Source organism: Bombus affinis, unplaced genomic scaffold, assembly GCF_024516045.1.
Source record: "Bombus affinis isolate iyBomAffi1 unplaced genomic scaffold, iyBomAffi1.2 ctg00000070.1, whole genome shotgun sequence".
Taxonomy (NCBI): domain Eukaryota; kingdom Metazoa; phylum Arthropoda; class Insecta; order Hymenoptera; family Apidae; genus Bombus; species Bombus affinis.
Genome location: NW_026108823.1, coordinates 318,661 through 331,399, shown reverse-complemented (window position 1 = coordinate 331,399; position 12,739 = coordinate 318,661). Strand labels below are relative to the sequence as shown.

The following is a 12,739-nucleotide window of genomic DNA, read 5'->3' as shown; positions in this document are numbered from 1 at the left end:
TCGTTGCTTACATTTTCAGTTAGGAAAGTGAGGGCAATGATCCGCGATGCTGATTGGTTATGAGCAATGTTGGGAAGGAAGATAGGAGGAAGAAGCCTCCTACTAACTTGGGTCCTAGGCGACATCGTTTATGGGGAGACTCGGATTTTCCGTTAGGGAGATCTCCGCTTTTTTCGTTAGGCCACTACCTGCTTTCTCCGCAATTCTTAAGAGCACGTAATAAACCCAAGGACCCTTCTAAAAAACCAGCTGAAAACACTTCTGGAATTAGAAAGTCCTTTCTGGCAAACAGATTGACTTAAACCATGTGTGCGAACAATGCAGTTAGAATTTCGACTTTATGGTGGGTCCTTAGGCCTATAGAGGGTTCGAAGGACGGCACGTCGACCGTTGGCTGTCACGCCGCGCGGGATGGAGTGCAGATGTGTTGCGCGGCGTAACAATTAGGTCGATTCCTGGCGCTTTATTGTTTTTTGTTTTATCAATTATGTTTCTAATTTCTTGTGCTGATGTTTTAGGTATAGTGTATTCTTTGTCGGTTGTGGTAATAGTGGTTTGTGGATCCTCCTCCGTATGACTTTTGAGGTTGCTGTTGTTGATAATGTGTGGTGTGAATGTGTTGCAGAGGTGGTTGGAGAATTCTTCAGCTTGTTCTTCGTTGCTTCTTACCCATGTGTTATCTGCTTTTCTGATTGCTGGGACGGGTATTATTTGCTTCCTTATTTATTTCGTGGCTTTCCATAGTGAATAGTTGGTGTTCTCGTGTGTGGAGAGTGTCCCTATGAACTTTGCGAATTCGTTATCGTTGTGCTCCTTTATTTTGTTTTTTATTTCCTTTGCAAGTTTGTTTAAGTGTTTTTTGTTTTCTCGAGTTCTGTATTTTTGCCATTTTGCTTTTGCTTTTCTTTTTTCTCTGATTTTGTCGAGTATTTCTTGCGGGATTGCTATTGTTTGTCTGCTGGTTGATTCGGGTGTAGTCGTTGTCCTTGCTGCTTCTTGAACAGTTGCTGTCAATGTTGCTACTGCCTGTTCTATGTGTTCCGGAGTTTTCAACGGGATGTTGCAGTTTATTTTGCGTTCTATTATTTCTTTGAAAGTTTGCCATTTGGTGGTTTTATTGCATAGTGTTTCTGGTTTGCTATAGTGTATTGGTTTGTTTCTGTATTCAATTATTATGGGTGTATGATCGGAGCTGAGCTCGAGGTTGGGTGTTATTTTTAGTTTATTTGTGTTTAGTCCCCTTGTAACTGCAAAGTCCAGAAGATCTGGTTTTTTGTTCAGGTCAGTCGGCCAATGTGTCGGTGTTCCTGTGGATAATATATTGAGGTTATTATTTCTAATGTATTTTTCCAGTGTTCTGCCTCGAGGTATAATGTTTCTTGACCCCCATAGCGTGTGCTTTGAGTTGTAGTCTCCCGCTGCGATGTACCTGTCCCCTAGGTCCTGGAAGTATTCTTCCCACATTTGTGATGTTATTTTGTGTCGCGGAGGCACTGCTGACAACTGGAAGTAACTGCTGCTAGTTTGAACTGTAACAGTGGTTCCTTGTAAATATTCTTTGTTAACTTGGCTGTGTAGATAATGTTTGATATCGTTTCTGACTATCACTGCTGTCCCTCCGTGAGCTTTTCCTGAGGGGTGTTTGGTATCATATATGGTGTAGTATGGTATTTTCAAGTAGCTTTTTGTAGTGAAGTGTGTTTCTGAGACATGTAGTTTGTCTATATTGTTACTGTATATGAATGTTTTAATTTCGAGGACCCGTTGTTGTAGGCCGTTTGAGTTCCAGGCTGCTATTTGTAGAGTGTCCGTTTTTTATTCTTTGCTTAGCACGTTTGTAATTAGTTGTAGCATGACTGTGATTTGTTGGGTTTGCTGTCTGAGTACTGCGTTTTGTTCGCTTATCATTCTGGATTACGATGTTATCTAATTAATTGTTGTCTATTTGTTTTGATACTTATATTAACCATTATTTATAACATAATATACTAAATACAATTAGTATACACAATTAGTATAAGGATTAGTATAAGAAATTTTAAACAGCTTTTTTCAAAAGAACGAATCATTTACGATCCAGGGGTTTTCTGAAACTTTCGTTTCTCGTGATAAGTACTTTATGATGCAATAAAAAATTTTGTCTGAAAATTATACTCAAGATCAATTTCATGATCCATTTTCTCTAACAGATCTCCATCTTCCACAGCTACAACAAATAATTCTTTGACACTCTATACATTTAACATCGATTATAATTCTGATAATTGAAACACCGAACATCAATGTGTTTATTCACTACGCCAACACAGATAACAATTAACATTGATATATAATATATGTCGTAGATGAAAGAACACCGGAACCCCTCCTTGGATTCGCGGGAATACCGTAACGTTGTAACTTAGATTAAACAAATGCCGCTCCGATTATTCGAGATTTATGATCATGAGCTTGTGCTCGAGGCGACAATCAATCGCCGAACGTAGCCGCGGTCAAAGGGATGAACGTTTTATCTAACAAAGGCACAGAGTAACTGTATACCTCTCCTTAAAAGAAATAGTCGTAGCGACACGTGGCAGTAAATACTTCAATAGTTTCTATCCCGCGGCCCGCCACACGCAGATTTTGTCCTCCGGGTAAGATGATCGCCGGATGTCGGCATGCCTTTGTAGTGTATGTTTAGCTAACGTGAGGACCCGTTATAGATCTTAAGATTTAGTCAAGCGAAGTCCTTCAAATAGACTTTGTTGCAACTACGGGAAGATAGGAGAAACCTATCTTCCACGATGCCCCCCGTCAACAACTTCCCCTCAAGGGCGGCCAGCATCTCTTTCAAAACGCCGATATGGAGATCGACAAATTAGCAACAGCGCTAATTTCCCTCACCTTTGGAACGAAAGCTTTCGTTGACGAATCCGGGGATCTCATGTCCTTAGACACACCCATTATAGTTTTCCTCGACGGCATCATCGAGACGGAGATTCTTTCTTTCGTACGATCTCATCGACGAGTGACAGTACCACCTTACAACCAGTGAATACCTCACATCTAGTTAACAAAGAGTTAGACTTGAACTGTGCGAGAACATACGTTTATCATCCCGTGACCGCGGATTCGTTTCGAACCTAAGATCATTATCACTAGTGCTACGAGTGCCTAATCTTGTAGATAAGCCTGTGCTAGTAAACTCTTTATTGTATCACGGCAATGGCTAATTGTAATGAGAATTCATCAAACGCCCCTCTCCATAATCCTGACCCTAATCCGACATATATATTTGACGATATATATCTGAAAGAATAGAAATTTCATTTAATCGACTATATGACCATACTCGGTTAAGTACCAACAACGACTATCTATCAACTTTATCTTACTTCCTCAAAGGTATAGAAAGACTTTAAAAATATCAGCCATGTGATTTGGTCCTTTAAAATTTGGAAGTAATATAACGATAAAATACCATCAAAACATTTAAATTTCCAATATTCAAGAGAAACTTGAAATCTCGTTTATTTACTCAGCAACAAAATCTTATTTACCTTCAGAGAACCTATACAATTTTTTCACAGCTCAATATCTCTCCTTTAAACAAAACATCAAAGTATGTTATTCCTAACTTCAATGGGCTCAACTCAATTTTTTGATCAATTTCTCTCGTCCTATACGCTCGTTTCAAAGCTTATAATATCATCTACACCTTTGTCTTGTGTTCCACCCATGGTTCCTATGCATGCAATTTTATTATTATCGTTCCAAAGGATCTTCGCATTTCTGTTTCGCTCGTGATAGGTATTCACATCTGTTTTATCGTGCTGTTTCATCTTCTGGGAACAATATGGTCGGAAATGTTATGATGTTGAATACGCACAGGTCGTTAAACGAGAATTAATTCAAAATAGATTCAAACGGAGTTAATTAAGTGATCCCAATTCCACCGCCTTGGGGGCTGAACGCGTTTTCCTTCCGAACGGTTCGCTCGTGTTGAGTGATGCAAATTTCAGCAAGTGTTTCACCTACGTGTTTACTATTAAATTTATTTCTTATCTATCTATATCTTATCTTATGAGAGTTTCGCCTGGTCTTAATTGGTTCTGTTGATTCTTATCGTTGTGAAAAGTCGATTCGCTATATATCTTTTGTATAGAGAACTATTATGTGATGTAAGAGTGTAATGTTGTAATATTTGTGATCCTTACTTTATTAATTTTGTCACTGAGCCGTTCTTTGGTTCGTTGAGCAGTTCATGTTCCCTACTTGTTTCGCTTGGGACTTTCATAATTTTCGTAATTACAATAAAAGGTTTAATTTGTAATAAGTTAAAGATTTGGTCCCTTGCTTTATGATGTACGAGAACCTTTGAACTAACAACTTTGAAGTGACAACGGAACGAGAAATGATAAGCTTTCATTTCAATCTATATTTAAGATATTTAATATTTAATCGGTTTTCGTGACACCGAATAAATAATAAATAATAAATTTGAAGGGAAAAAAACAAGAGATTAAGAAAAAATTCTGAAAGAGACACAAATCGGTAGTATTATATTATATTACTTTGCGAATTACTTTTCAAGCATAAAAATAGTTTGACGGTCACTTGTAGTTCCTTCCTTGCCATTTCATTTATTAAATTCGTTTAATTTCGTAAACAAAATAGCCACTCGTGGCCAGTTTCGTGTTTAAAATAGAATTTTGTCATACAGGCCGGTTGGTAATTGATAGTACAGGCGGAAAATTGGTGATTCTACTCGAAAAAAGAAGTCGAAAATATAGAATAAAAATTTTTCGTTTGAGACTTTATTTTCGAGAAAATCGACTTTGAATTTTTGATCGGTATGCCTGCAACGGGTTGCAACATATTGGAACGGTTTATCAACATAACGTCAATCGAAACACAATCTACAATAAAATCCGTTATAACGAAACGTGATAAAATGCACGCGTACCGAGCGAAAATTCAAAGTCGATTTTCTCGAAAACAAAGCCTCAAATGAAAAATTTGTATATTTTCGACTTCTTTTTTTTACCAGTTACCAACCACCCTGTATATCCAACAGCTCACTTTTTCTTTGTAAATATTATTAATAATTTTATCAATTTTTTATATTTCCATCCTTCATACAAGTGACAATGAATCATAAAAGTTTCATAGAAATCACAAAGATTAGGGGATAAGTATACCACTATATTTTCATATATGTATATGTATGTATATTCCCAAATTACATGATAGAATATGAATAATATTGAACAAAATATAATCAAGTATACAGTACCATGGAAATACAACAGATTACAATTTTCTACCTGTCACCGATTCATCGTCATCTCCTTTCATTCTTTTGACATATATAAAAACAAATTAACCCGTCTGAAATAATCATACCTCGCTCTTTGAATACAAAAATCTATTCAAATGAAATAAAGGGGAAGAAAATAAGAATAAATATAATTACTCAGGTATAATCTTCTCAAGGTATAATTATTCAGTTACAAATGATTCTTCGTTAACACACTACATTGTACACTACTTCTTTTCCCGGTGGCTGAAGCTAATCGTCGACGTTTATAAGGTACGAATTTTGGCGCCATCGGAATCTTTATTGAGAAATTAAAATATTACAATTGCCATCACTAAGCTCAGCGTCCACAATACACTATGTTTTTCAAGTTTAGGTGAACCATCGACGATAACCACATCAGATCCGGACCAATACTCAGTGCCAACCGCATCCAGGCATTCGAACTCGCAACATCGGCGTCCAACGCGGAATCTCTTGCAGCTCTGTAATAAGAAGAAATCGATTAATTGTACGGATCAATCGTCACTAGACTACTCGAAAATCCAGGTCATTCAAAGAATAAAAGAAGAAAGAATTGCTCCAATTCCACCATTGCTTCAGCAAAACTAGTATTTGAGAACCATTGGTCAAATATATTATAACACTAAACGTACATTTCGGGAAGAATAATTTGTGCTATGAAACAGAATACGATAAAGTTCAAAGGTTACATCGATTTTCAAAATTTTATAAATTCAGGTGTATGACAGTATCAGTCAGCTCTTTTTCTGTCCCCAAGCGCCAAAATTCATTCCGACTACCATTTTATGTATTTTACAGAAGTAAGCCTTCATTCATCTCCCATTCCATCCACCAACATGCTCTCGACGTATTATCTTCTAAGTAAAATATTGATGTTGAGCCAGACATCCTACTGAATAATCTTTTCAGTGTTACTATAAGGTATTTAAAACCAGGGTTAGTGCTTATACGTTAGATGTAATACTTGGCATGAAACCTGCTTATATTGATATTAAACTTATGCATAGTAGGATATTGGACCATTGTCAAAATGAAATTACAATACACACAGTTTCACCGTGGAAAAGTGGATTTTTCTAGCATGTCTACGCAAATGATGGTTGGAGGGGCGAGGGGGAGGGGGAACTGTACATGCGCCAAACACCGTTACGTTCGTAATTTTTCACACAAATTTACAACTGTAGGGAAAAAATTATCTCTGATGTTTCAGATGTTAGAAATTGACAATATCGCAGAACGGAATGCTGTGTTCTAGATATTCTATTTTTGTTACGAAAGTGGTACAAACGAAGTCCACTTAAGAATAGTACAACAAAATCGGTTGAGGTTAGGTTATCATGCAGATATCGCGGCTTTTGCTTTGGAAAGCACGCAACTGCTAGTCTCGTCGTCCCTTGTAAACGAGAGAAAGATATTGTAATTGGTCGGGATTAACATAAAACTCGTCGCATGCGATCAGATGGCCTGAATGTTTAATAAACGAGAGTAGAGTGCGTGCTACGTGGTTCTAGCAGTTTAGGCGGAAACTAATTATTGTAACCGGAGCCGAGATATGTAGCGATATTACTTTCCTCGACAAAGCGTATAAGGTGAGGAGAGAATCGCGATAAAGTAGAACAAGAGACAGGAATTCTTTACGTAAAGCAGATCTGTCAACTAGATAGAGATCCTACAGCTATAACTACAGTGAATCCGTACTCTGGCGAATTGTCGTTTCACAAATAAAGCTTCTGAAAAACGGAATTCCTACAATATAACTGCTGTTGTAAGAATCTACATATCTGATTTTGCTGCCGTATTTGTCAGAACGTTTGTTTATCAAAAAAGCGCATCCTCTGTAATCCTCAGTAGCTTAACAAGGCACAGTTAATAAAAGAGATAGAGCGTTAAACGGTGACGATTTAATCACTGTTAAATAGATATTGGTCTCTTTAGTTAAAATGCCCTATGATTTATTTGCATCATTTTTTTTTCATGCAATTTAAAATATTTAAATAAACAATATTTATCAAATATTTAAATATTTAAAGAAACAGTAGTCCATACAATATAATTTTATTTGATGGTTATTTGATATTTAATATTTTGGTTTACATACAAAATTGAAATTATACTTTGCTTGAGGACAAAAATTCTAATTGCATTCCTAACATATACCAATAATTATTGATCAAAATAGAAAGAACTGCAAGACTAGGAAGATTACTTAGCATCTTATATAGCCTGGCAAGGCTCGAACGTTTTATCTTCCTGTAGATTTTCTTTGCTTTTAGACTTTCCTTCCATTTCTCTGAATTGGTGTCTTCTGTACACTATTTATAAAAGAAGAATAAATTACATGTTACATCCAAGTTACCAATCCAAATAATTTTAAGTAAGAAAAGAGATCTAATGCAGCAGTTTCCACTTAAATATAGATCCGACGATTATTTACGAACAAATAGTATAAATCTTTTAGCAATATGAAATTCGCAATATTTATTCAAATATTTATGTAGTACCGGGGCCAGAAGGCCTAAGGTATCGGCCGAACTGTAAACAATGTACCGTTGGGTCCTTTAAGTGGACAGTTTACGTGAAAAGGCTGCGTGACCTTGATCACGGGGGTTTCGGGATACCTGTTCCGAAGAACGGGAAAAGGTAGAGTGGGCAGAGCGTGTGGAGCGTGCGGAGTGGACAGAGTTTTTGATTGGGAAGCAGAAAGCTGCATGCGAGAATAGAACGACCCATTTGGATACTACATTTATATTTATAGTACGCCATTAGCAAAGAAGACATGTTTGCGTGCGTTATCGATTTTACGCTTTTGCCACGCAAACATGGAAATTGCGATTCAAAATTGAATTTGCACTGGAAACGGTTGACGTTCCCGACTTCACGTGCCCGAAGTGAACGGACAGAAGGATTGAGCTGGAGAACGCTCTTGGCGAGAACATAGACGTGGACAATCTGATCGCCACGGTGACCGCCAAGAACGAGAGCTGAGATAAATTCAGGCAATTTCGCAAGACCGTCATGTCTCACAGGAGGGTGACAGCGAAGGCCTTGATGGAAGCAAGGAGGAGAACGAGAGCAACAACAACTACGCGGAGCAGTGAAGGCAGAGATACAAGACAACAAAGAACCACAGAAGGAGATCAGCCCAGTATTCTGAACTAGCTGAGAAGATGACGAGAGCAATACAGAATATACAGAATAACTGCCTGAAGAAGAAGATACAACGGGGCATGAAAGGACAACCCTGATGACTGCCGACAGGTTTTACCGGGGTTGTCTGTCCTCGAAGCAAAGGAAAAAGGAGGAGGGGTTTTTAGTGGGTATGGCAACAACATCCGCCCGAGTCCCACATAACCCAGTGATGCGGATCACTGGGTATGCGTAACAGCATTTTTCCCTCCTCACGCAAAAAAGAAAAAAAAACTATACACTCTATCAATTTTAAGTTGATAATTTCGTTATTATATAATTTTTCTTAGTCTAAACTGAATCCAGGAAGAAGAACTTTCATCCAATTACATACTTCATTAATTCATGAATTATATTCGATACGTACAAAAAGAAAGTTGACTGATATAAAAATTCAAAGGATAGAATTTCTAAGCTCGCGATTGGAAACAGATTCAGTTCAATGGTTTAATTTGCCATTTAATTGAATTCTCTGGCAATTTCAGCGAACTGTGGGCTTTAAAAGTGTCCCGCATTCAAACGCAAGACTTCTCCTACACCTTTCCCTTTCTTTCAATTCCAACCTCAAGTAATTGACCAATTAATTCGAAGATATATTTACATGCTTGCAAGGGATTCAAACAACTTCGTTGCGTTAAATTCGCAATTATAACCAACACGAATGTCTCAATCAATGTGCAGCTCGAAACAAATAAAAGATAATTAACTTTTCAATATAACGATTGATATGTTTGATGAAGAAAAATGTATGAATTTTTAAAAACGTCTCCTAGTACATTTAGCATTTTTATAGTAAAAACTTAGAACACACACGCACACATATACTATTCCATGAAATGATTTACACAGCTATGAGTCTAATCCTATCATATATTAAAGGGATGGACGAACTTTTCCTAATAAATATAACTTTATACAAAATCTTGTTTAAAAAAATTAGTTTTTTATTCTCATTAAATTAATTTAATATCAGAATATATAATTTTAGTCGTTATCAAAATTTTATGTCAAATGCGTTCATAGATACATATATGAATATGTCGGGTTGACGTTAAGATTTGAGTTAGGGTTAAGGGCGTGAAACGAATCCCTATTGGCGCTAGACGTGATCATTATGCAATAGAGGAGATATTTACTAGTGCAAATATGACTATGATGAAATTGGACAAGTAATCGCGATAATTAGATACTCGAGAAGCTAATGACAATGATCCTAGGCTCACTAACGAATCCGCGGTCAAGGGGATGACGAACTCTACTTTTCTTCAACGTCTAAGTTGTACTCAATGTTAATGCATGGGGCAATCACTACGTATCTGAGAGTTACTTGAATCGTCTTTGAGATCGTACGGGAGAGTGGTTCTCCATCACGGTAACGCTGTCGAGGAAAACCATGATGGGTGTGCCTAAGGGCACGAAATCATCGGATTCGTGGAGAAAAGCCTTCATTCGGAAAGTGAGGGAAATTGGCGTTACTGTTAATTGGCCAATTTCCATGTTGGTGGTTAGGGAAGCGTGCTAACCGCCCTTAAGAGAGAGTTCGAGAAGAGGAAGCGTCGTTCGTGAGAAAAATAGATTTCTCCTATTTTCTCGTAGTTGGGACGAGGACTGTTTGTCGGTTTGAAGGACTTTAGTTAAACAAATCTTAAGATTTATAGCGGGTCCTCGGGCTAGCTGAACATGTACTGTGGAGACGCGTCGACATCTGGTAATCATCTTACTCAAAGAATAGAGTCTGCGTGTGGCGAGCCACGGGACAGAAATCGTTGAAATGCTTACCGTCGTGCCCCGTCCTAAGTATTTCTTTTAAGGAGAGCTATAGAGTTACTTCATGCCTTTGTTAGACAAAACGTTCATCCCTTGACCGCGACTACGTTCGGCGACTGGTTGTCGCCTCGAGCCCGAGCTCACTATCATAAATCTCAAATAAGTACAGTCGAATTGAATGACAACAGTTTCTTAATTCGGCTATGGTGAAATCTAAATTACAGTACTAGGGGTCTTCCCAAAGTTCCGAAGGGAAGGTTCCGGTGTTCTTTCATCTCCGACAAATAAATGTCTAATCCTATGTATTTATTTCAACTGAAATCTTAACTTAAATATTTATTAACAATATTCTGACGAATATGCAATGAAAGATAAAAACAAGTTTATTTTTCCTATAGAATGTCTCATGCTTCTTACTCATTTTATGTTTCTCGTTGTCAGTGCGTAACTACTTATCAGCCGCATGAATGCTAAGTTTTACTACTGAGAAACGAAGAGACATATAGATGCAAATATACGCTACCTCGCGTGAAAAAACATCAGATACATTAACCAGAAGGAATATCCGATACATATAAAATTCATAGCGTAGTTATTTATACATACGGAATATTTCTTTCTGTATGAAATATTCTTTCTTCTGAATTCTTATTATAAATGTATGTCCATTTCCTACCTTAAAATGTCTCTCCTTTGAAAAACTCCATTTAAATATAACGATCAACAAAATATTACCAATAAAAATATTAAAACGAGATGCTGAAAGAACCTTTTAATGAAGTACAAATGATTATTTCAACTTTAATTCTGTTAAATTTGAATTGAATCATTTATAAACCGAACAGGTGTATAAAATTTTATTGCGTAAAAATCATGAAGCTGAAAATTAGGAACGAATAACGAATGGGTAACCTAGTTTCATTAAAAGGTACGTGTACGCCGATCCGCGTAACAACTTCGACACTCCAATTATTATAAAGCATGTATCCTTCAGAGATTTTTTGCGCGAACGCAAGATACCTTTTACACGTGCAACTGAATAAGTGGAACGTGATTTTCAATATTTCTTCTTGTAGAACTTGTAACAACGTAACTGTTTCACGAATATTTTCCCTGACACTTTTACAACGATGCGTAGAAATCTCCTTTTCTAATTAATAACTTCAGCATTTCTCTGAACAGTTTCGTTGCGATTAAAAAATATACAAAGCTTACGACGTGCTTGTTTAAAAATATTTATATGGAACAAGATTTCGAATTTGTCGCATCAATCGCGATCTCAGCAGGTGTAAATTAATTCGTTCTAATGAACGAATAAATTAAACGGCTCGTGACAAAAATTATCCCTGTCCATGTTTGTCTTTCTAAAACTAATTCAAGGCGAGTTAAATGAATCGCTGTGTACCCTATTCGCGCAGCATGTGTTTTAACGACCAGCATGCAAGCGTTAACGGTGTACTTTAGTTTCTCATGGTTGTGTTAAGCTGGTTGCTCTTAGAATGAGCATATACTTACCGCAGGAATTGAACAGCGGAGACGCCCGCAAGATGTTGACTTCGAATTGTAACATATGCAGTGTATGCAAATCCAAGGTCCCGGTACATACATCTGTCCATGTAAGACAGATCGTCCTTCGAAATCAGTACAGTTTCCTCCTAAATGCACTGAAAACGATTACCAGCGTCAATATCTTTGTCACTCGACAATCGTACGCGCAGTTACGCTAACCGTTTTAACGCCACGCAGCGTGATCACTCTATTCGCGTACCGTGGTAAATTGTGCCACGATGTATGGTCACGATCATTAATTCGCAACGCGCTCAAGCGTGCTCGTCGCGAGTCATATCAGAGTTTCCTCTCGTAATTACTCGTTTTTCAAATAATCATAAACCAAATAAAAAAAAAAACCAATATAAAAAATTACCTCTTGAATCGGAAAACCAAATCCTGCATTATAGAATGTTATCACACAAACGAAACGCAGAGCATAAATATTTCGCAAACTTTTGAGTGTTTGTTGTAACGCTTCCAGTATAACCGATGAAATGAAGCGCGAGCACGTCGAACGGTATATTTCGATGAAAAAAACAGGATGAAAAAGGGCAGCGCGATCGCGTCGATCGGTACTACTCGCAAATAAATAAACGAAGCGCTATCGCGCTGCACAGCACAAACCGATACGGAGTCTTGAAACATCCGACACTAAAACGGTTAATAACATTACGAAAACGACCGTACCAGGAAATTTTTGTTCAACGGATCCGCATTGCGGCTATCACGATGCTTCTTCGTTGCATCGATGCTTCGTCGATGAGATTACAGCACCGTTGAATTAAAGCACCGAGAAGCGACACGCGTCCTCAAGAACTACGAAGGTTCTACTCGAACGAATGAAAACTTTTCTCGAGCCCGGTGTGTATACACAAGACGTGCGAATTTAAAGTTCAGATTGTATTAATT

General features: G+C 37.5%; 2 protein-coding genes across 8 annotated transcripts in view; one reads left to right on the top strand and one right to left on the bottom strand.

Annotated features, from left to right (window-relative positions):
* LOC126927031 (G-patch domain and KOW motifs-containing protein-like) overlaps positions 1-12,739 on the top strand; it is a 730,127-nt gene that overhangs the window by 694,668 nt on the left and 22,720 nt on the right. The gene's annotated exons all lie outside the window — the stretch shown is intronic.
* The window catches only part of LOC126927058 (uncharacterized), a 142,488-nt gene that overhangs the window by 124,537 nt on the left and 5,212 nt on the right, over positions 1-12,739 (bottom strand). Inside the window, exons 3-4 of one of the 4 annotated variants that reach the window (XM_050743429.1) lie at positions 11,795-11,943; positions 5,587-5,787 (exon numbers count right to left, since the gene is read on the bottom strand). The exons of 2 other annotated variants lie outside the window; for them this stretch is intronic. In XM_050743429.1, the coding sequence (XP_050599386.1) occupies positions 5,614-5,787; positions 11,795-11,943 (323 nt within the window). In that variant the 3' untranslated portion in view covers positions 5,587-5,613. Of the gene's footprint in view, positions 1-5,586; positions 5,788-11,794; positions 11,944-12,739 lie in introns of those variants that run through there. One more of the 4 variants, XM_050743430.1, reaches the window with a different exon arrangement.